At 41.7% G+C, this 25,248-nt stretch overlaps 2 protein-coding genes across 3 annotated transcripts in view; one reads left to right on the forward strand and one right to left on the reverse strand.

Annotated features, from left to right (window-relative positions):
• LOC127441518 (probable cationic amino acid transporter) overlaps positions 1-19,868 on the forward strand; it is a 51,421-nt gene extending 31,553 nt beyond the window's left edge. For both annotated transcript variants that reach the window (XM_051699044.1, XM_051699043.1), the window contains 6 exons: positions 6,025-6,261; positions 8,666-8,883; positions 10,305-10,451; positions 12,741-12,949; positions 13,673-14,550; positions 15,430-19,868. In XM_051699044.1, coding sequence (XP_051555004.1) covers positions 6,025-6,261; positions 8,666-8,883; positions 10,305-10,451; positions 12,741-12,949; positions 13,673-14,550; positions 15,430-15,806 — 2,066 coding nt within the window. In that variant the 3' untranslated portion in view covers positions 15,807-19,868. The remainder of the gene's footprint in view (positions 1-6,024; positions 6,262-8,665; positions 8,884-10,304; positions 10,452-12,740; positions 12,950-13,672; positions 14,551-15,429) is intronic.
• A 2,120-nt stretch (positions 19,869-21,988) lies between these two features.
• LOC127441527 (claudin-11-like) lies at positions 21,989-24,231 on the reverse strand. Its single transcript, XM_051699061.1, has 3 exons — positions 23,826-24,231; positions 23,245-23,409; positions 21,989-22,890 (listed from the first exon to the last, which is right to left on the reverse strand). The coding sequence occupies exons 1-3, from the start codon at positions 24,049-24,051 to the stop codon at positions 22,625-22,627; spliced, it is 657 nt and encodes a 218-aa protein (XP_051555021.1). The 5' UTR covers positions 24,052-24,231; the 3' UTR covers positions 21,989-22,624.
• Between the last annotated feature and the right edge of the window lie 1,017 nt (positions 24,232-25,248).

Below are 25,248 nucleotides of genomic sequence, written 5' to 3' on the forward strand. Positions count from 1 at the left end.
TTATATTATATTATATTATATTATATTATATTATATTATATTATATTATATAAGAGAGTAAATAGTGCTTTGAGTGTAGAAACTGATCATGCTCTTCCATTCCCTGTTTAGTGGGGATATAAGGATGCAACCTGTAAAGAGGGATTTTCCTCCTGTTATCTAGGCCTCTGGGGTTCTCTGGGTGTGACATTAGAGAATTGATCTGACACTAAAGGCAAAATAAAATCAATAATCCCATCTCGGCAACTTGTTGCAAACTTGCATGCTTGTATTGAGTTCCCTGTCTGTCACTCACTCAACGTTGTGTCAATGTAGTGACACTAGGGGTCACTCTTGGAAGCCCCAAACACCTCTGCTTTTTGAAAAAAGGCCAATGGGAATTGGCGAGTGGAATTTGCATGCCACTCCCCCAGACATACGGGTATAAAAGGAGCTGGTATGCAACCACTCATTCAGATTTTCTCTTTGGAGCTGAGCGGTTCTATCCATTGAGCTGAATTAATCCGCCGAGTTCATTCACCTCATCTACTGGATTTACGGCTCATTTTAGCACATTTTAGAACGCCCCTGAGCGCTTCGGCAGAACAACAAAAAGAGTATATTCTAAAAAAGAGTATATTTTCAATTCTAAAAGAGCGGCACACACGGAATGTCTTTTTAAAGATATCTTTCCGTTTGTGTGTTATTCCTGGTTGCGGTCGTTATCTCTCCGCTTCTGATGGCCACGATCGTTGTCTTATGTGTCTGGGCGCTGCCCATGCGGTAACTTCGTTCGTGGATGGGTCTTGTCCTCATTGCGAGAACATGACCATGGCAACGTTGCGGTCGCGGCTTTCCTTCTTCCGGGGGAAAGCCACTCTAGCCACCCCCCCGCGCCGTGCCATCTACCTCCGGGTATGAGGCCGGTCCAGCTGGCGCTGGAGGCGATTTGGGGCGCGGCTCCGCCAGGTAAATCCCCACGGACCTCCCATTCCCCAGCACGCTCGTTTGTCCCCGGCCAGTTCCGAGAGGAGACCAGCTCACCCCAGGGCCAGCTTAGTGTCCCTTTCAGAGCTCCGGAGCGGGATGAGTGCTCGATCCCCGCCTCAGTCCTTCTACCTACGGGTATGAGGCCACGTCGGTTAGGACTAGGGGTGATTTGGGGACACCAATGGGACCACCTCCGCCGGGTAACCCCCCACAGACCTCCCATTCCTCAGCACGCTCGCTTGCCCTGGTTGGGCACTCGGATGAGACTGCCGGCTCATCTCAGGGTGAGTTCGACCTCTTATTCAGGGCCCAGGAAGACGATGAGCTATCGAGCGCAGCATCAGAGAGCAGGCTCGTCCACTCTGACGTGGAGTCTTCGGCTGGGCTTCCCCCTTCGGGTGTGGTCGCCCAGTTTCAGGCCGACACGGAAATGACGGACATGCTTTCCCGGGCAGCCACGAGTGTCAGGCTAGAGTGGAACCCTCCACTCTCCACTGAACCCTCGCGGCTCGATGATTGGTTCCTAGGTCCAGAGCGCCGCTCACGGCCGCGCCCCGCCCCGGTTCCTTTCTTCCTGGAAGTGCATGAGGAGCTGACAAGATCATGGGGGGCACCTTTTACTACCCGGTCCCGATCTTTCAGCTCCCCCGCTCTCACTACCCACGATAAGGCTCGAGGTGAATCTTTTGTTTCATTTTTCACCGCATGCCCAAGAGGCTGCAGTACCCAAAACTTAAACAAAAGAGTGGTTTCCTTGTTCTCTGGGTCACATGTCAGGTGTGAATGGCTGTCGTCACGACCGCCGTCCACCTTCCCATTTTGGCAGGTTTGGCGCTCCAGTGGTGGACCCCCCCACCCCTGCGCACCCAGCTGTGGCACAAACATGTCCACACCGGGTTGGTTACGACGGCCTGCGGGAAGATGTTCCTCCTCCCCCCTCCTCAACCAATCTTATTGTGGGCGTCAGGAGCCAGGTAAGTGCTTCGATGTCTCTGGACTCAGCACGGCCACGGGGTTCGAGCCCCCTTGACGTGGCGCCTTAGGCTCCGCCCCATTGCGAGGCCCCACCTGCTGGTACGTCCGACGTGATTATCCCCTTGGTCCCCATCACCCGGAGCTTGGATGCGTGGCTCGCGCTTTCCAACTCGTCACGATGGCTGATCCGGCCCGTCCGACTTGGCTATGCGATTTACCTCGGTGAAGGGCGAGAACGCCGCTACCTTGCATGCGGAGATCGCTACCCTTCGTTTTACAGCCCCTACTTCATCGTACCGAAGAAAGGCGGTGGTTGAGGCTAGTTGAAGACCTGTGAGTACTGAACTGGGCCTTGCACAGACTCCCGTTCAAGATGCTGATGCAAAAATGCATTTTAGCGAGCATCCGGCATCAAGATTGGTTTGCGGCGGTAGACCTGAAGGACGTATACTTCCACATCTCGGTCTTACCTCGACACAGACCCATGCTGCGGTTTGCTTTCGAGGGCCGGGCGTACCAGTACAGGGTCCTCCCCTTCGGCCTGTCCTTGTCCCCTCGCATCTTCACGAAGGTCGCAGAGGCAGCCCTTGCCCCACTAAGGGAATTGGGCATCCGCATCCTCAATTATATCGACAACTGGCTAATCCTAGCTCACTCTCAGGATGTATTGTGTGCGCACAGGGACCTGGTGCTCACGCACCTCAGCCGACTGGGGCTTCGGGTCAACTGGGAAAAGAGCAAGCTCTCCCTGGTTCAGAGCATCTCTTTTCTCGGCTTGGAGTTGGACTCAGTCTTGATGAAGGCGCACTTCACGAATGACCGTGCACAGTCGGTGCTGAACTGCTTGAAGGCGTTCAGACAGAAGACAGTGGTTCCACTGAAACTTTTTCAGAGGCTGCTGGGGCATATGACATCCTCAGCGGTGGCCACACCGCTCGGGTTGATGCATATGAGAACGCTTCAGCACTGGCTTCAGACTCAAGTCCCGAGATGGGCATGGTGCCACGGGACACATCGCGTGGTCATCATGCTGATCTGTCGCTGCCTCTTCAGCCCTTGGACCGACCTTGCATTTCTAAGGGCAGGGGTTCCCCTAGAGCAGGTCTCCAGGCACACAGCCACCGGCTCCTGGACTGGCCCACGTCTGCGTTGGTACATCAACTGCTTCGAGTTGTTGGAAGTACTGCTCGCCCTGCGGAGGTTCCGGCCATTGATCCACAGCAAGCATGTGTTGGTCCGGACGGACAACATGGCGACGGTAGCGTACATCAACCATCAAGGTGGTCTATGCTCCTGTTGCATGTCACAACTCGTCCGCAGTCTCCTCTTCTGGATTCACCAGCGCCTCAAGTCGCTACGAGCCACTCACATCCCGGGCGACCTCAACACCGCAGCAGACACGCTGTCATGACAGGTTACGCTCAGGGGAGGGTGGAGACTCCACCTCCAGGTGGTCCAGCTGATTTGGAGTCGATTTGGTCAAGCACAGGTAGACCTGTTTGCTTCCCGGGAATCCTCTCACTGCCCACTTTTGGTACGCCCTGACTGAGACACCCCTCGGTATAGACACGCTGGCACACAGCTGGCCCCCGGGATTATGCAAATACGTGTTTACCCCAGTGAGCCTACTTGCACAGACCCTGTGCAAGGTCAGGGAGGACGGGGAGCAGTTCGTCCTAGTAGCACCCTACTGGCCCACCCAGATGAGGTTCTCAGACCTCACGGTCCTTGCGACAGCCCCCTACTGGCAAATTCTCCTGAGGAAGGACCTTCTTTCTCAGGGACGGGGCACCATCTGGCACCTGCGACCAGACCTCTGGAATTTCCATGTCCATGACGTGGAAGACCTAAGTGGCCAACCACCCGCAGTGGTAGACACGATCACTCAGGCTAGGGCTCCCTCTACGAGGTGCCTGTATGCCTTGAAATGGCGTCTGTTCGCTAAGTGGTGATCTTCCCGACACAAAGACCCCCAGAGATGCGCAGTCGGATTGGTGCTTTCCTTCCTGCAGGAGAGGCTGGAGGGGCGGCTGTCCCCCTCCACCTTGAAGGTGTATGTAGCCACCATTTCGGCACATCACGATGCAGTGGATGTATTTGGGGAAGCACGACTTGATCATCAGATTCCTGAGAGGTGCTAGGAGGTTGAATCCCTCCAGACCACACATCATCCCCTCGTGGGACCTCTCTGTAGTCCTTTGGGGTCTACGGGGAGCTCCCTTTGAGCCCCTGGAGTCAGTTGGGCTTAAGACACTCTCTTTGAAGACTGTCCTCGACTGCGTTCACTTCCATCAAGAGGTTTGGGGACCTGCAGGCGTTCTCTGTCAGCTAATCGTGCCTGGTGTTCAGTCCGGGTTACTCTCACGTGATCCTGAGACCCCGACTGGGCTATATGCCCAAGGTTCCCATGACCCCTTTTAGGGATCAGGTGATGAACCTGCAAGCGCTGCCCCAGGAGGAGGCAGACCCAGCCTTGGCGTTGCTGTGTCTGGTGCGTGCTTTACGCATCTATTTGGATCGCAAGCAGAGCTTTAGAAGCTCCGAGCAGCTCTTTGTCTGCTTTGGTGGACAGTGGAAAGGAAGCGCTGTCTCCAAACAGAGGATCACCCACTGGGTCATTGACACCATCGTGAGGGCATATCACGCTCAGGACATGCCGCCCCCCGTGGGGCTTTGAGCACACTCTACTTGGAGTGTAGCGGCCTCCTGGGCCCTGACCAAGTGGCACCTCTTTGGCAGACATCTGCAGAGCAGCGGACTGGGCAACACCCAACACCTTTGCGAGGTTCTATAATCTCCAGGTTGAGCCGGTTTCGTCCCGTGTGTTGTCAGGTATGAGCAGGTAAGTTCCGGGATATCTGGCTGGGTGTACCGCTTGCGCATAGTGCCTTTCCCCTCCCATGAGGTGAAGACGTGTGCTTTTGACTCCCAGTCGTGTTCACAAGCTGTGATCCCTGGATGACTTTCCTCCTTTGCCCTGTGGCAGACGAGTTTGCGGAGAAACTCGCTGCCGGCCCAGTACATGTGTTAATTAGGCCCTGTACTGAGGTAGGTGCTCCACATGTGCTGGTTCCCTGTAGGTGACCCCATGTGATATCTTCCGCTAAATAATTTCCCTGTTGGTAAATTGCATCTTCCTTGGGCAGAGGCCCCTCTGCCCCCGGTCACCATGTTTGTAGAGAAACTCCTCCCCCCTCGGGAAGGACCAACCATGGGACTTCTCCATACGACATACTTCCGACAAGACTCGGTATGACCATGTGACGTATTTCCACTCAAAATACCCCCCCCCCCCCCCTTTCTCTGGGTGGGGTGTGGTCTCTGCAGTGTCTTCCCCTTGGGAGTGACACCCCCCCGACGTAGACATTTATGGCACTCAGTCGGTGAACAAATTCCACTCTTTTTGGGGAGAATAAAGAGGAATAGAGGCCACGGCTGGGCTAGCCTGTCCCTATTTTTTGGGCAGTTGGCTTGTTCCCAAAGGACCGTTTGACGCCCATAAGAGTGTTGGGGGAGGTTACGTAACAGCCTGGTGCGCTGGCTTCGAGGCACACAGCGGTCTGCCCATCTCGCACCGCCAGTCCACGTAACACAGTTGAGCTAGTTGTGGCGTTTTGTATAGGGACCCCTAGTGTCACTATTTTGACACAACGTTGAGTGAGTGAGTGACAGATAGGGAACATCCTGGTTACTTTCATAACCTCCGTTCCCTGATGGAGGGAACGAGACATTGTGTCCCTCTTGCCACAACACTGAACTACCCACTGAAATGGCTGGGACCTTGTCTCGGCTCCTCAGCACAAAACCTGAATGAGTGGTTGCATACCAGCTCCTTTTATACCCGTATGTCCGGGGGAGTGGCATGCAAATTCCACTCGCCAATTCCCATTAGCCTTTTTTCAAAAAGCAGAGGTGTTTGGGGCTCCCAAGAGTGACCCCTAGTGTCACTACATTGACACAATGTCTCATTCCCTCCATCAGGGAACGGAGGTTATGAAAGTAACCAGGACGTTATTATCCATGACTTGAGGCATATATAAACTACACTTTGTTACAGTTATGACTGGCATCTCTCCACAGGTGTGTGCTATGCTGAGTTTGGTGTGCGTGTACCTAAAACCACAGGTTCAGCCTATACTTACAGCTATGTGACGGTGGGAGAATTTGTGGCTTTTTTCATTGGCTGGAATCTGATTTTGGAGTATCTCATTGGCACAGCAGCAGGGGCCAGTGCGCTCAGCAGCATGTTTGACTCGCTGGCCAATCACACCATCAGTGGCTTCATGATCAACCACATAGGAACACTCAATGGCCTGGGTGAGTGAAATCAACATTAAACCCTATTATACATTTTTAATACATAATCACCAAAACCCAAACCCTGGGACTCCTGGGACCAAGATTATTCCTAACACTGCAACAAGAAAAGCTTTCAAACTGTTGTTTAATTCACAAGAAAAGACTCAACAGCCTATTATTATTAAAAGCAGTCTATTTTTCAGTGAAGTTTAGGGATTGAGGTCATGTCACTTTTTTTGAGGGAAGAGTGTAGAATTGACACTAGCCTTGACACACACTCACAGCAATTGCAACAAAAGTTGAGCTTAATTTACCACTTAACTTATCACTAGTTATTTTTTTAAGCACTGTGGAAAATACTCCAGCAGTCAATAGTTTGACACTGTCAACAATGAGATGAATGTGAGGAAAGCTTGTTTAAACAGAGCAGCCTCATTTACAGCTTCTCTTGCACAGTGAAAGAGCTACTCCAGTTCCATTATTGAAGTAAAAAAAAAAAAAAGAAAAAAGGCACTTGGGTTGGGCATTTGGTATTAAAATTAGGACAGAATTATTTTGGAGTGAAGCAAATTAGATCTTGACATATTCTTGCTTTACAAAATTTTATGATGATTATGCAATTGCTTCTTAATTCTTTAATTGAATGGGTGAGGAGATGGAACCGCCAGAGATTTATGAGCCAACAAGCACAGCAGAATTGTCAGTGTGCAGTTCTATAATAGTCTGTTAGAGCAGCATGACCTACAACTTTGTTGAGGTCTCACAAAAGACAAACAGTACAAGCAGACCTTCAAAATACAGATGGAGGAATGAAATAGGTGTATTTGGCAATCTAGAAAGAAAAATATGTGCTCTCTCCCAAGCGTGTCAATATCCAGTTAGAAGAAATACTGTATATTGCATATACTGTAGGCTGTTGTATCTGCCCCAAACAAAACATGTTATATCTTTGCCATAAATACATAATCTTACTCTGCCATGAGCAGTTGTATCTCTTATTTCCATTTTACCAGCCCCCCTTCCTCTTAGAGTCCAACATGACCTTTCCATCCGTATGTCTCTCTCTCCACAATTGAAGTAGCCACATCATGCTTGATATTCAATTCCGTCTAGGGCCTGGTTAGTATGCAGAGTATTTTAAGAAGTGCATGGTTTATTCATGACAGCATTGAGGGTTCAAATTAGGACTGTCTATTATGATGCTGTGAAAGCAGGTGTCTAAGCTCACTGTTGTCATACAGAAGACAGAAAGACACGAGAGTGTAAGGTGTCAATCTCTCATGCTTACTGTATAGAATAATATTATCACGTTTATGTGTTTTGTTCTTGTTTTCATGTCTTATTTTTAAGTTTAGTTCCTGTTCCTGTTCAGGTCATGTGGTTTCAAGTCATGTGATTTCCTGTTTCCTCATGTGTTCCTGGTCATCTGATATCCTGTTCCCCTCTATGTTCATATGTCATTGGTTCATGGTTCATTGTCTTATTATTAGTTCAGTCTTGTTGTTGGTTGTCTTGTTTACTTGTTACCCATGTATGTGTATTTAAGCCGTCATGTTTGCCATTGTCTCTTGTCAGGTATTGTTAATGTAACATTGTTGGTGTAACGTCATTTCAAGTCATTTCAAGTCATGTTCATGTTAATGTTTTGTTCACGTTTGGATTTACTGTTTTTGGATTGCATGTTTGTATTAAACTGCACTTGGGTTCTTCACATCATCATTGTCTGCCTGACATTGCTGCCAGCATCGTTACAAATATGCACTCTGTTCTATCAGGTTTAACACCAGAATCATTGTTCTGGTTAGATTGTAAAGTAACTAATCTTTTGAAAAACATAGACTACTGTATATGGCCAAAAGTATGTAGACAACCCCTTCTAATTAATAGGTTTGGATATTCCAGTAATCTTAGTGCTATGCTATTTAATGATATTCCAGAGAATTGCTTTCAAATAGTGCTTCCAAATTTGTGGCAAGGGCCTTTCTCTGATCCAGCATGACAATGCCCCCTGTGAACAAAGTGAGGTCCATAAAGCTATGGTTTACTCAGTCAGTTGTGGAAAACCTGACTGGCCTGCACAAAACTCAGACCTGAACCCCATTAAACACCTTTGGGATGAATTGGAATGCCTACTGCAAGCCAGTCCCCATCATTCATCATCAGTGTTTGACCTCACTGATGCTCTTGTGTCTTAATAGGAGCAAATCTCTGCAACCATTTTCCAAAATCTAGTGGAGAGCCTTTCCAGAAGAGAGGAAATTATTGCAAAGGGAGGGTTTAATGCAGATGATTTTGAAATGAAATGTTCAACAAACACATATGGGTGTGGTGATCGGGTGTCCACATAATTTTGGCCATGTAGTGTAATTATGTTTTGAATCCATTTGATATCCATGTAAATGACTGCTTCATCCTCTCACAGGTAAAGGTGAGGAGTCGTATCCTGACATCTTGGCTCTCATCATAGCCATCCTGGTCACAGTGATAGTTGCCCTTGGTGTGAAGAATTCAGTGGGCTTCAACAACGTGCTGAATATCATTAACCTGGTGGTGTGGGTGTTTATGATGATTGCAGGCCTGTTCTACGTTAGTGGGAGCAACTGGGACGAGGGACGATTCCTGCCTTATGGCTGGTCTGGGGTAAAGTGTATTTCAATCATTAAGTGAACATGCAATCTTTATGGGCTTTTCACACTTGAAATTGTTAATCCAGGATCATTTTTAACCCTGTGTTAACATAAACCTGATTTATCATTGTAAAAAAGGTTAAGGATGGGAAAGGAGGAGGCGGGAACCAGACGAACCATCAAAATAATGTTTAATGAAAACAAAAAGATCCAAAAAATAAACACGCACACTATGGCTGCATGTGGCTCTCTCTCTCTCGAACTGCCACGTTTCACTGCACTTATCCCTCTCCTGATTAGCCCAATTGGGGGCCGGGCATGCATAGTCACGGCCTGGACCCACCCTCCTCCTCGTCACAATCATATTCTGTGTTTTAGTTCTGTTCATACTTTACTTTGGTTTAATAATTCACACTGCTTGCACTGCATTTAAGGGTTAGCGTCGCTTTGGGGCAGGGCTTCAGAACCAAGGATTAAAAGCAGTGCTTAAAATTACAAGTAAAAAATGTTGCTTAACCTATGATTAAAAGTGGCCTTAACTTGGGTTAAAAAAGATGTTAAGACCCTGAGTTTGGTGTTGTGTGAAAAGCTCTTTAGTTAAGTTAGAACATGTTTGAAAAGCTACCAGTGACTGATGCACCAGCAGATCACTGTAAGGTTTTTGTTAAAGGGATAGTTCAACCAACAATGAAAATTCTCTCATGATTTACTCACCCTCCTGGCATCCCAGATGTGTATGACTTTCTTTCTTCTGCAGAACATAGATGATGATTATGTCAAGATTATGAATATTGCATCTCTGTAGGTCCATACAATGCAAGTGAATGGGTAACAAAATATTGAAGCACCAAACTTTACATAAAGGGAGCATAAAAGTAATCCATAATTCATAGGTTAAATGCATGTGTTCAGACACAATATGATAGGTGTGGGTGAGAAACAGATCAATATTTAAGTAATTTTTTATCATAAATTCTGCTCCCTGCCCAGTAAGGGCGATATGCATGAAGAATGTGAATCACCAAAAACAGAAAAAGGAGAAAGTGAGGGAAAAAGGACTTAAATATGAATCTGTTTCTCATTCACAATCATATCATTTGGCACCCATTCACTTGCATTGTATGGACCTACAGAGCTGAAATATTCTTCTAAAAATCTTAATTTGTGTTCTGCAGATGAAAGAAAGTCGTACACATCTGGGATGGCATGAGGGTGAGTAAATGATGAGAGAATTTTCATTTTTGGGTGAACTAACCCTTAATGCATTTTAAGTTCACAGTAAAAAGGAAAAGTTAGCATCATCCTCAAGTCTAAATCTCACAATTCATGGGCACTTATTAGATTAGCAAATAAATTTTGCTTTGACTCTTAGTACAAACATTGAGGAGGAAATTACATTGCATTGTATCTATAATCAGACACTCTGCTCAACAGGTCATGCAGGGTGCAGCCACTTGCTTCTATGCCTTTATAGGATTTGACATCATAGCCACAACCGGGGAGGAAGCCAAGAGTCCAAACACCTCCATCCCATACGCCATCACTGCCTCTCTGGTCACCTGCCTCACTGCCTATGTCTCTGTGAGTACAGGCCTAATGTGAATTGTTAACCACTATTATTACACTTGTAGCCAAGTGGAGAAATTTCAAGTAATTTAACTCTAGTCATATATTGGACGTGGCCCCTTTAAGAACTCCTCGTGTTGCGCATGCGTGCTGGTTAAAATGTGAGAACATACATTGTGCAGGAGAGCTCCCGGTTTTGTTAATCGGTTGATCATTCTTTGGGATGCATATGGATTGCATGTGTGAAGTTTGACCACGTACTATGCACACATGTAAGAACTGGCCTCTACTGTATTTCATTACCGTATTTTGTTGTACCTTATTAAAAATTTTGTAATACATTTTTTTTAAATATATAATAAGGCCCCATCGACTGTTTTTTTTTTTTTTTTTTTTTTTAAATAGCTTTCAGATATAACAATATTTTTGTGTCTAGTGTGGTTATTTGCAGCCCACCGGCTACACACTAGTTTTGGGGTTCTGTTATCTATAAATAATACATTGCTATATATGTAATACAATATCCCAAAATTATGAAGAACTCACCATGATTGTTTTAATTCCTTTAATTCCTGTAAGAGTCTTTGGGTGTGGTTAAAGATTTTGAATTAATAGCTTTTGTTACTGTGTCAATGTTTATTTCTGTGATGTTCACTTCAAGATGTACATGTAATATCACTTGAGTCTTTAGATCATTTGGATCGACCAAGGTTGACTATATAATGCTACTCATGTGATTGAGACATGTGTCTGAGTAATGTGATAAAGTTCTCAATGTTTAGTATTGATTATGATATTCACAAGCAGTTTATGCTTAATAAACCTTTCCATATAAAAACTAAAAAACTAAATAAAAAAAATAAAAAAGCCACCTGTAGACACACCCACTCAAATTTTTAAAACAAGATTAGCAAAATTGTCTTATTTGCTTTTTTAGCTCAATTGACAGCATTTGTGGCATAATGTTGTTGATTACCACAAAAATGAACTTCGACTTGTCACTTCTTTTCTTTAAAAAAGCAAAAATCTGGGTTACAGGCACTTACAATGGAAGTGAATGGGGCCAATCTGTAAACATTAAAATGCTCACTGTTTCAAAAGTATAGCCACAAGACATTATGCTTGCTAACATGATTTTAGTGTCATAAAAGCTCTTACTAACCTTTTCTATGTAGAATTATATGCAATTTTACAACTTTGTTGCCATGACGTCACAACAATAAAAACCACGTTTTAAACAACATTACAGCTCAAATAATACACAAATTTTAACAGAAGAATTATTGTAAGTGCTTTAAAAAATTCTAAGCTTTACATTTCTGCCTTTAAATACATTTCTGCCATTCACATCCATTGTATGTGCCTCACTGTAACCTTGATTTTTTCTTTTTATTTATTTTTTTATTTATTTTTTTTTTTTAAGAAAAGGAGGAATGGGTCTAAATTAATTTTAGTGGTAATCAAAATTATGTCACAAATGCTGTCGACTGAGCTAAACTTGTATTAAACCTGGAATATTCCTTTAAGGCTAAAGTGGGTCATTTCAGCACCACTGGTGTCACAAAATGGAATTGCAAAAATACTAGATTTCGGAAAACCCCCCCATCTTCCATTGGCACTGAAACAGATAGTCCTACCCTGAAATCACACCATTGGTTAAACCGGTTGGCTTACTTGTAGCTGATTCTACATATTAAAGTGTTATATGAGAAAGAATTTTAACATCTAAAAAAATTACACATATCAGCTTTAATATAGTCTTAGTGTTCACAGAGATTAATAAATCATTGATAATTCTCCATGAATTTATTTATTTTTTTTAATTTCTCCTCTTTATCACCTTGCAATACTGTCTGTCTGTAGGAGGTTGCTATGGGTGCTAACTCACCAACATGACATCTGTCTGCATTTCAACACAGTTTTCTATATATTCTTTGTATTAATTTCTTTATTTTTTTGTTTTCTTAAGTTTGATCATCTTCATATCCTCCACACACTCAGCTCTTTCTCACCTCTGTTTTGGTTTTGATGAAACAGAATTGTCTTTACCAAAATGGCTCTTTATTTTCACAGCTACAGAACTGTCTGATTAGGAGCAAACCTGCTAATTAGCAGAAATAACCCCTCCATATCTCAGTTTGCTTTGGTATTGGATAGACTAATTTTAGTCCAGTCACTTCAGTTCTCTGTGTGTGCATGTACTGTATACTGTATTTGTGTTTGCGTAGAGATTTTTAAAGAATGAAGATGTTGAATTTTGTAATATATTTATAAACACACACATCGGCTCTGTCTCTCTCACAGGTCAGTGTGATCCTCACCCTTATGGTCCCCTACACTGAAATTGATTCAGATGCTCCACTGATGGAAATGTTTTCTCTACATGGCTTCCAAACCGCCAAATACATAGTGGCCATCGGCTCCATTGCCGGACTTACAGTCAGTTTGTTGGGCTCTCTCTTCCCAATGCCAAGAATCATCTATGCCATGGCAGAAGATGGTTTGCTCTTCAGGTAATGAAAAAATAATCACCCACAAAGAAGAGTTCCACAAGATCATGTAATGATCCATAATGGTCTGTAATAAGTATATTTCCATTATACAGTGGGGTCCAAAAGTCCATATTGAAAATCTGTGATTAAAAACCTTATGATGTAAATTGAATAAGACATACTTAATATTCTGCACTAGATTCTGCACAGTGACCAGCTTTCCTTGCTTTCTTTTCCAGTGTTCCAATTTGGAACATTCTCAAATCATGCTGCTGGGACAACATGGATCATTAGGTTTTGTGGAGTCCATGCCAGCATGTGTGCATGCTGTCAATAAAGCATTAAGGAAACATTCCAAATACTAAGTAATTCTGATTTTCACTCAAATAGTCTGGCTGACAAAACATTTTGTAATGTAAATTTTGTATTGCATGGAAAAAGAAGCAGTTTCTCAAGTGGTTTCAGATTTTGGACCCCACTATCTTTCAAATGATTAAACATGCCATTTAAAAATCATTCTCTGCTGGAAAACTAAGCTCCTGCCATCATACAGTCACAAAAGAACTACAATTTAGTGCTCTGACATTTTAAATCAAAGCCCAAATATTGCATCTGTCATAGAAACTTAACATTTAGTCCAGTTTGGATGATAGATATCAGATTAGACCAGATGTGCTGTCAATTTACTGATCATTTCACATGAAGATGTCCTATGCACAATCTGATGACAGCTGTATGTTGCAGGTTCCTGGCCAATGTGAGCACATACACAGAGACTCCAGCAGTGGCCTGTGTGGTGTCAGGGTTCCTCTCAGCTCTGCTGGCTCTGCTGGTCAGTCTGAGGGATCTCATCGAGATGATGTCCATCGGCACCCTGCTAGCCTACACACTAGTATCAGTGTGTGTGCTACTGCTGCGTTACCAACCTGAAGGAGACATCCATGGCTTTATCAATTTCCTTTCAGAGCAGAATGGCAAGCATAAAGAGGGTGTGTTGGCTGAATGCGAGAAGGAAGCCTGCTCACCGGTCAGTGAGGCCGATGATTTTGGAGGACCTCCAACCAACACCTGTGGAGCAAAGAACCTCCCATCACTGGGCGACAGCGAGATGCTGATCGGTAAGCCTGACAAGTCCACCTACTCAGCCAGTCACCCCAACTATGGTACTGTGGACATGTCCTCGGGCATTGAATCGGATGAGACGGATAGCGTGTACCTGTTAAAGCTAAAGAAGCTGCTGGGGCCTCGCTACTACACCATGCGCATTCGGCTTGGCCTACCGGGCAAGATGGACAGGCCCACTGTGGCCACCGGACGTATCGTCACCCGCTGCGTCATCCTGCTCTTCATCCTCATCTTCTGCTTCTGCTCCCTCATCATCTTTGGGTCAGGTCAGATCACAGAGGGTCAATGGTGGGCCGTGCTACTGCTGGTGGTGCTAATGCTGGTCATCACTCTCTTGATCTTTATCATCATTCAACAGCCTGAGAACCCAAAGCGCCTGCCTTACATGGCACCCTGTGTACCCTTTGTCCCAGCCTCCGCTATGCTAGTAAACATTTACCTCATGCTCAAGCTCTCCAGCATCACATGGATCCGTTTTGGTGTATGGTGCTTTGTGGGTGAGTTTTTGATTTATAATAAATAGATAAGTGGCAAAGTTACAAAGTATATGAAAGGACTGTCAACCAATGTTTATTGCTGATTCTTCAGTCTGCAATGCATTGCATGAATTAAAGAAACAGTTCACCCATTTACCATATCATGGTTGATGTTACTTTTTCAGTGGAACACAAGGAGAAATCTGAGGAATTTTGATGCAGCTGTTTTGCATACAATGACTGTGAACAAATCATTATTTTGAGCTGGTTCTTTTCAAAGAGCCAGTTGATCCAGTTCACAAAACGAACTGAACGATTCCTTTACGAATCGGACTGATCCGGTTCTCAAGTTCAATGACTCAATGATCTGATCGCATCGACTTGTATGTTAACAGCTCATCGGAGGGGGAAATTATCATTGCAAAACAACTTACATTTCGGACTGTTACTCAAACAAAACCATTGTAGGCGTCAGTTGTATGGCTTCAGAAGAGTATAGCACACAAGTCGTATAGACTACTTTTACGGTGTTTTGTTTATTTATTTATTTTGGACCTTGACAAAAGTGGTTACTATGAACTGTTGTTGTATGGAAAAGAGGTGTGTGAAGAACCTTTAAATTTCTCCTTTTTGTTCCATGGGAAAAAAATAGAATCATATGGTTTTGGAACAACATGAGGGTGAGTAAATAATAACAGAAACTTCATAATGGGGTAAAATATTCCTTTAAACCTTTGATGGTGGAGAGACAAACTCAAATAAAAAACACTTGCATACAATAGGTCTGCATAAAACCTTTATAAAACGATATCCCTTACTTATTCTGTGAATTACATTTGTGCATTACATTATGCATGTGTGCACTGTGTGTGTTGTGTCTGTGTGTGTTTGTATCTGCAGGTGTTCTGATCTACTTCGGCTACAGCATTTGGAACAGCACCCTAGAGATTACGGCCCGTGAGGAAGAGGCCCATGCAAGCACATACCAGCGCTATGACATGGGCGTGGATGACAATTTAGCAGTGGATGATGAGCTGTACCCTTCAGGAGACGGGGGGCAGTACCAAAGCTGGGGCTTCAATGAGCGAAGAGGTGGGCACCAGAAACAGCAATGCCAGGAGCAGAGGGAGCCTAAGCCTGATGGCCTGGACAGTGTGGACAACCACAAGACCTCCTCTTCCTCCTCACATAGCAGGGCCAAAAGCAAAGCTGCTAAAGCTGCTCCAGGTTTTGAGGCACTGGTGGTCGACGACGATTTGGATGATCCTTTGGAATGAGAATGTAATTTGAATGTACTTGTCTGCCAACAACTGCAGAACCCTTGGGCTAGGTTGTTATCTCTCTGCAATGAATATTTACTCTGCCCTTTTTCACTATTGATAGGATAGTAAGATTGGTCAGGATGTGGTTATGTTTTTTTTAAAATACATTATGAATAATTTTTTTATCACATAACACCTAAAAAAAAAAAAAAAAAACTATCCCTATTTAGCCTTTTTATTTAATGTTTTGGTCCCGGGTTCTTATTGTATCCATGTTAAGCTCCTCATACTCTCCAACATATTCTCATGATAATTTGTAATAATTTGTACAAGATGGTGAAATCTTTAGATACCATACGACTTGTCTTGTATGAAAAGATATGACTTTTATTTCCATAGAGACCAACCAATCAACAAAGAGTCAATATCGATTTAAAATCGATACAATGGTGACATAAAATTTTAGCTAGCCTTCTACTTAACACTATTTTAAGAAAGGAAACATCTGTGCACAAATTTGGTCACTCATTCCATATTTAGGCTTATTTATGCAATACAAATGACTGATGTTAAAAACCTGTATTACACTTCCCTCGTCTCATTCCAAACCTGAGATTTTCTTTCTTTTTCTGTGTATACGTCGTTAGGTTTAGGGTCTTGTTAAAGGATTAGACTTTATGGTTAGATTAAAGTTAGGTTAGGGGTTAAACTTTGGAAAAATTTGAATAATACCATCCATTGGTTCATTTCCCATTTGTTCCTCTATGGGAGTTAAACTTGTAAAGTCAGCTTGTAAAAAAATTTATGATTTTGCCATCTCGTACTATTATTATGACTTGTCATGAGAGCTTTTTGGACTCACCAAGCACTTAAATACATACAACTTATTGTTTCAATTGAAAGCAGCAGTTTCCCCTCAAAACTGCATTAAATAGCATGATATTTATTGCCCTCTGGTGAGTAGTTTACTGCAGCCCAGTTAGTTATCACAGTTTCACACCTTTCCCCAAAATGACCCATGGAACCTGCATCACTTCCTTTACTTAAGCTGATATCTATTAGCCCCAACACTGTTTTTATGTGGAGTCATTATAAAACCAGCAGAAACATTGCCATGGGAAGCCCTTGCTGCAGTAGTTCACCTTAAAACATTTAAAGCAATTTGCACAGACTTTTGTTATTTGAGTAACTTACTGTAGATGCTACTCTTGCTTTTCTTAATCAATTTTAAAATTGCATTAAAAAGGCTAGTTTTGAGATACAAAGATAGTTGACAGATGATATATGACAGCCAATGTGGCCCCACAGTTTTGATTGACATGAGCAGAGAATCAAAGGCTTCTTTCTCCTCCACTCTAATATCTAGCCCAAGTGAGGTTTGGACTGTAGGTTGTCACAAATAGTAGATGGACTTTGCTTGCAATAGTGCCTTCATTTGTCTGTGTGTGCTTTAAATATGACCATCAAGATGTCCATGCTTGTTTGTTTTTCATTTTTTCATGTTTTTCATCAGAATGTTTTTTGTAATGTTTTTGACATAAGGAGGCATATCCATGGTTGTTACCTGGTGACGGTTAGTGTGCCTGTCAACCGTCATATTTCACTATCGACCAACCATTCATCCTTTGTGTTGGTGACACAGATTCATCCTTGCAAGCAGGCAGCTCTGTGTAAATAACAACGGTGTGACCACAATACGATTTTTGTCTCTTGTCCGGCCAGTGTCCCTTAAAAACAGAAAAAAGAAAAGACAGTAAGGAGTGCAATTTGCATGTAGAGGGAAGTGTGTTGTGACTTTCTATGTGGCTGTGCTCTTCTGCTATTCTCTCCAAGATAATTTGCGTGCCGTTCAACCGATTTGTCCAGTCCAACTCTGTGCTATAGCTCTGCCTGCCAAAAAAGGGGGAAAAAAGAAACAAGAAAAAGAAAACCAAGCCAGGCCTCAAATCCATACTTCCTTATTTACACAACCCAGTTCTACATCATGGGAGACCCTATGTGTTAAAAATGCAGTGAGAGTACATCATGCCATGATGCTTTTAACTTTTCTCCTCTCTAATATGTGTGAAAATGATTTTGAAACTCTGAAAAAAAAAGAAAAAAAAAGAAAGAAAAAAGAGGATAGAGTTGCCATAAATTACGTGCAAGCTGAGTTCTACAAGATCTTTGCATATATTTTCCAACCAGCACAGTATATAGAGCTTTATTTGGGGCCTGGATTGGTTTTAACTTTGTTGCTGTGGCATTTTGCTGAAAGTGTAGCATGTTCAGACATACAGGGCCCAGAGTCAAACTATGTTTTTGAGTATTTGCATGTGTGGTGATCTTTGAAAGGCTTGATGTAACTCTCAAATGTAGCATTCTGAGAAATTAGGGTAGCAGCCTGCCTGTATCCTCCCTCCAACCCCTCCTCTTTCCGAGTGGCCTCTGTTTACAAAGCAAGCCAAAGTCTGCAACCTTTGTTTACTGTATATGACAAAAGACAGCATTTTACTTCCGTAGAGTAGAGCACCATGTAACAGTGTGGAGATATATGACAAAGAAATCAAAGAGAAGTATTTTTTTACGGGGGGGGGGGTTCAGCGAAACTTCTAAAGAAAAGTGGTGAATGTTTATATTTTTAATGACCTCTTTTTAGACAGATAAAACTGGAGACTTTGGGATTTTGATGCGGTAGTTTTGATTTAAAGGGATAGTATACCCAAAATAAAAATTCTGTCATCACTTATTCACTTTAATGTCTTTCAAAAACCCTGTTGACCTTTTTTCCTCCTTGCATCACAAATGGAGATGTTAGGCCAAATGTTAGCCTTAGTCACCATTCACTTTCATTGCATGGAAAAATTATGCCATGAAAGTAAATAGAGACTGAGACGGCATTGAAGAAATACAGTCACATGAGTGTGAATAAATTATGACAGAATTTTCATTCTTGGGTGAACTATCCCTTTAAATGAATGTTAGAACATGCCTAGATCTAATGCTTAGGCTGAAAACTACAGAGATATTTGATTATAAACCTGTCAGAAAAAAAACCCAATCTAAAATGTTTCCACTATTGCTGTTAAAGTCAGCTACTATTTGTTATTTATTTGTCTCTGAGAAAAGGTACAGTGTTTGTACTTTGTGAGCTTTCTACCCTGCTATCATAGCTTGTTCGTTATTTGTTCAGGAAATTTGGAGATTGGCTTCCCTTGCAAATCTGAAACGTGTTTCTGCTGTATATTTAGGTATGAAGTGGATGTATTCTGGTTTTTATTTTTTATTTTTTATTTTTTTTTAAGAATCTATTTATTGTTTCTTCTACTTGTGGTTTTGCTCTCCTGTTGCACTGTGTAATGAGATGTATTGCTTTAATGCAACAATGAAAATCATTTATTGCATATCAGATAAGCATGACTCTTGATTTACCTTTCGCTTAAAGGCAGTATCAAATGACCCAAAATCAGAAGGTCAAAAATATCCTCACATAGGTGGCTTGCGTAAACAGGCTCGCTCTGTTTCCTGTGGGGTGGAGTGGTGAGCCTAGAATAACACAGATCTGAGTGTAGCACTTGAGCGCAAGGGAAACATACTGGTCATACTGGGAGGGGCGCCACTAGCTATGCAAAGGAATGAGATAAACACACAACAGATCGATGTTCCATTGTCATTGCTATAGTGGTGGTCTGTGTCGGTGTAGTACAATATGGTTTTGAGATATCAAAGCATGTTGTTATGATAAATACATACAGTTCAGACCTGTCTGTCTGTATGTTGTAGACATCGACACAAGCTCTCCTGAAGCACGCTCCATCTGTGGGAGGGTCTTCAAAATGTTTTTCCTATGAGGCACTCATAGGACATCATTTGTGTTCATTTGTCATCAACCTAAATCAAATTCAAATGTGATGTCCTTAATGTACATAATTCTTCTGATGCAAAATACCCTGGTGCTATTATAAACAGACATCCTGGATGTGAGGAAGACAGTTTATGCATTGGTAGTGTGTGGCAGATGATTATATTTTGCATAGATGCTTAAAGATACCTTTATATAGAAATACATAAAAAAAAATTATGCACTTTTATGCTTATGCAAACATATCGAACAAACATAACCAAATTCTTGTTCGTTGTTACTTGCTTCTATCAGTTTCTTAAAAACTCCTACACTTAATACTTATGTTAAAGGGATAGTTCACCCAAAAACAAAAATTCTGTCATCATTTACTCAGCCTCATGTTGTTTCAAACCTGTATGTCTTCTGTGGAACACAAAAGGAGATGTTAGGCAGAATGTTAGTCTCAGACACCATTCATTGTCATGAAAAAAAAAATGCAATGAAAGTGAATGGTGACTGAAGCTATTCAGTCCATCGGTGACTGAAGTATTCTTCCCATCTCCTTCGTTGTTCCTTGGAAGTAAGAAAGTAATTTGCATTTGGAATGAGGGTGAGTGAATGATTTTTTATGTTTTTGTTTTTGTTTTGTTTTTTTGTTTTTAGTAAATTTTCATTTTAGTGAATTTTCATTTTCATGAACTATCCCTTTAATGGATTTCGCTTACAGAAATGCAAAAGGTGTTATTACTGTAACACTGTCACTGGGTACCAACACAAAGAATTCACAAAAATTTTCTAGAAACTCTCTGGAAACAGATTTTTCTGTTCGTATCAAGGTCGGTCTCATACTGTGAGATTTTTATCAGAATATTTTGTACTAGAATATTAGGTACCATACACAAAATTCTGTTTTTTTAATTTTTTTTTATTTTTATGCACAGTAGTACCAGTTTTCCAAGTAAAACACAGCCAGCAGCCAGGCTACAACTAGTGAGTCATGGTTCCTGTATTTCCACATAGTATGATTATTCTCTTAAGCAGCACTTTGAATAGTGATCAAGGTTGTCATGTGTTTCTTCAAAATGCTGACTTGCACTATCCTAAAGAACATTCCAAAGAACTCTCCAGTGAACATTTAGAGGGCTGAATTAACAGCACTTCTCCTTCCAGTCTCCTATTTCCTGCTTGTTCAGGTCAGTTCTGCTCTGTCTGTCTCTCCCTCTCCATTTATGACATAATTTAAGCCATATTTGGGAAAGAAAATTACTGTAATGTAGATACTGTAAGCTATTTTTCATTTTACTTACTGTTTTCCTAACTACCTCTAAACAACATTAAAAAGCAATGTTTAAGATTTAATCATTACGCTACATGGCCAAAAGTATGTGGACACACCCTTTGTAAGCTGAGAAATTCTTCAAAAAATCTTCGTTTGTGTTCTGCAGAAGAAAGAAAGTCATACACATCTGGGATGGCATGAGGGTGAGTAAATGATGACCGAATTTTCAGTTTTGCGTGAACAGGAGCATAAAAATAAACACATAGCCATGCAATCTTCTTAGACAGAAAGACATGACTGGCCTGCAAAGTCCAGATCTGAATGCCCAACATCAGTGACTGAAGTCTCTGATGCTTGTGTCTGAATGGATGTAAACCCCAGCAGCCCTGTTTAAACATCCAGTGAAAAGCTTTCTTATCTCCCAATAAATGCCAATGGTTTTGATATTAATTATTCAATAAGCAGAGTTGGGTGTGGTATTTGGGTGTCTATACTTTTGGCCATATGGTGTTTTTCTAAAGAACCCTTCTCAGGATAATGTCATATTGCTGTTGTTTGTACTGTTTTGTTTCAACCTTGTTGAGCCACAAAAACAAAACAAAAAAATCACATGTTGCTTTTATCTTCAGATGTTTTACTATACAGTATGTCCCTAAATTATGCCTTAAGTGAGAGGAAGCATTCACTGAATGGATCCTATCAAGAGAACAAAGGAGACCAGCTACAACTGGAGCATAAATCATCTTTTATGACCAATTACAACTGTTAACCTTCAATCAGTCCTGTCTGCTAGTCATTGAGTTGCCCAACAGTCGTAATGGGACCAGCTTCTCATTGAAGTAAGAAAAATCGAAATCGTGCCTGATTCGCATGTGCTCTCGAGGGTTTAAAGCGAGAATGAATGAAATTGAATGATGATGCAGTGTACTGTGCAGCTGCTGAGACTCACTGAGTCACAATGTGTTATACAGCATACAATCCTTTGGAGTGCAACTCTCCTTTAGTGACAGAATTTTAGAGTTCAGTCTCCCAGTGCATAGGCTTTTATATATAAAAATGAGACATTACTTCAAAACTACCATCATAAACACTTTCAGTATTACAGCTGAAGAGGAGGCACTTTCACATGGACAACACTGTTTATTACAACAAACATACAAACTGCATACAAGTATTACAATAAATAACAGTCAATTACTGTTTTGATCCAATTTTGGTTGAATATCATTTGGGCAGTTGGAGTAAAAACAATGAGCAAGACATTATCTTCACTGTGTCTGCTTGACATAAACTGTTCTAAAATTAATCAAAATGAAAAGACATTTGTACTTCTTACATACCTTTTCAAATAGATTAAAAAAAACAGGAAAGATTCAGAATAGAAACAACATTGGCAAATACTGTTAGTATTCATATAAAAATATGAAATACATGATTTTAAAACATGATTTCTCACTACAAAAACAATACTTAAAAAAGGCACATTGTACTGCGCAGAATCAGTGACCACATAGAAAATAAATCCTTCAGTACAGGTCCCTTGATAACAGCAGGCACTTCACCAGCGACTGTCCCTTGTTATGTAACATCTGGGTCAGCTAACCCTGCTGTCGAGTTAAAGGGATACAGTTCAGTGATAAAAAACAGATGGAGAGAGAGCAGAAATCTGATGGGCTGGGTTAAGTTGCTAATGGTCTGCTGAGCTGTAGTACACAAGAGTAATCCCCAAGCTCACACGTGAGCACTTTTGGCATGGTTAGTGGAGGCAGTTGAGGCAGTGCCAGGATGGGTGGGGCCCTGTTTGGAGTAGTAGAATCGACTGTTGTCAGTGTATGATTCAGGGGTGTCAACTGAACAGCAGGTGATCATACAGCCTCCCAGCAAACAGAGCGCAGTGCCCACCCAGCCAGAATACAGGGAGAAACCAAAGGACATCAGGCCTCTCTCATGATGGGCCCCAATGGGAAACCACACAGTGGAGATGATGCCACAAAAAGCTGATGAAGCAAGGACACACAATTAATATGAAATGCTTTTTTTTTAAATATATGTTGCATTAAAACTCTAATATAAGTGCTGGCGATATAAATAGCAATACATTTCAAAAGTTTAAACAGCAATACAGAGCGATGCATTTACTGGCTCTTATTGTCAATTACAGTTCATCATATCGAGGCCAAAGGAACTGAGTATTAGATATGAACAAATTCAAGGGTAAAATGGTAAAAACATAATCGCTCTAAGAGAAACAATCACATTATAGAGGTTACATGGTTATTCATATTCAACGAGCAATAAAATGTTTCCTATTTTCTATAATAAGACCTTTCTTTAACACATTCCATGCGTACCAGTCAGCAGTATTAGGATTCCTCCGAGCACGGATCGTTTGTTCTTGGCACTTTCCGGTTCACTGCCGAGGTTAATACAGGACATGGACATGAGCACGAGAGAGACAGCAGGCAATCCTAAAATCGATGCGGTGACCATTAGCGCTCGAGATGTCTGGATGTAAGCTGGAAAGAATGAGGAAAGGGGGAACAGTATGATTTGAACTCGGGTTTCACGATAATTCAGTGCATATGTTTTTATTTAATTAATTACATTTATAATATACATTTACACTTTTAATTGCATTTTATATTTTTCTCAGTCAGACGTCTACTCTGAGGTTCACATCGAATATCTGTTAATCACATATAAATACACTTCTTTGTATTCATGATGTTAAGGTGTTCACCAGTGAGCAATGGACTAGCAACAAAGCTGAAAAAAGATGAAGACCACAACCAAGTGTGATAATTTACGAAACTGTAGGCTCACAAAATGTTAAAATTAACAATAATTGCAATAATAATAAATTACTTTTTCTTTTTCTTTTTATCCTTTTTATTTTTAATAATAACTATTGCAAGCTTATCAGTTTACCCACCTGGTAAATCGAGAATTTGAGTCAGTGTGATGCAGTGATACAGCGCAGTTGATATCACACAGTCTGCCCACAGACCTTTGGCCTCAAGTTCATCCATCTTCTTACAGGTGTTCATGTTATATTTACAAGTCACTACCCAGTCATTAGTGGCAGTGGCGATAATAAGCCCGATCCAACCAAGGAAACTCATCACAAACCCCATGAACTGCATGCAAGTATTTGCCATGATGTACAATGGTTGCAAAATTGTCCAAAAAGATATCCAAAAGAAAAAAATAATACTCGTTTGAGATGAACAGATAATCTGAAACCTGACGGGTTACTTGGATTTATGTGTGGTAGTTTCCAAATATGTTAATCCATTGCGCAAAAATCATGGTGAGTTGTAAATCCTTACGGTGTACAGCGTTCCACATTCAGCGAATATGTGTGAACTGTTAGCAGTGCTTTTATAGGGGAACATACAAAAAAAAAAAAAAAAAAAAAAAAGAACTTTCAGCCAATCACATGAGAAGGGATGCATCCCAAGGTTACTCCTAATCTCTTATTCCTCGCTCTCCTCGTTTTCCTCTTGTGCACAGTCTATAATATAATAGTAAAGTAGGCCTTTAAGTATATAATCTGTAAAAAAATAAATAAAAAAGAAATAAAAAATAAAAAAAAATCTTCAAGCCTTTGCGAAAACTAACCGAACAACTAATTTAAGAGTTAGATTATACTTAGTGAAGTAGCTTGATAACGGTGCAGCGTCTCTAAACGGCCATATTGCTAGATTTGTAATGTATGGCTGCCCTCTGCCGGTTTCTTTGTTAAATGGATACAGTGTAGACAGTGTACTGTATATATATATATATATATATATATATATATATATATATATATATATATATATATATATACATATATATAACATGTATAAGCAGACATTTTATTTTCAAAGAGACTCTCGATAAATAATGTTCACAAATCATTTCAAATAGCTAGAATAGGTACTTGATAATACCCAACGCATACTAAGAAATTAGTCATTCTCAAAGGGATAGTTCACCCCAAAATTAAAATTCTCTCATCATCATTTACTCACCCTCATGCCATTCCAGATGTACAGTACTGTGCAAAAGTCTTAGGCACATCAGATGTTTCACAAAAGCATTTGCCTTAAGATGGTTCTTTATATCTTCAGCTTTAGTGTGTCAATAGGAAATATAAATGTTAGACTCCCAAACACTACTTTTGCAAATAGAAATGATTAGAATAGAAGAACAGGGAGCCCTGCAACAGATGTCATGGCCCCCACAAAGCCCCCCACTGAACATCGGGTCTGTCTGAGATTACATGAAGAGACAGAAGCAATTGAGACAGCCTAAATAGATAAAAGAACTGTGGCGAATTCTCCAAGAAGCTTGGAACATCCTATCTGCCA

Source organism: Myxocyprinus asiaticus, chromosome 5 (assembly GCF_019703515.2).
Source record: "Myxocyprinus asiaticus isolate MX2 ecotype Aquarium Trade chromosome 5, UBuf_Myxa_2, whole genome shotgun sequence".
Lineage (NCBI taxonomy): Eukaryota > Metazoa > Chordata > Actinopteri > Cypriniformes > Catostomidae > Myxocyprinus > Myxocyprinus asiaticus.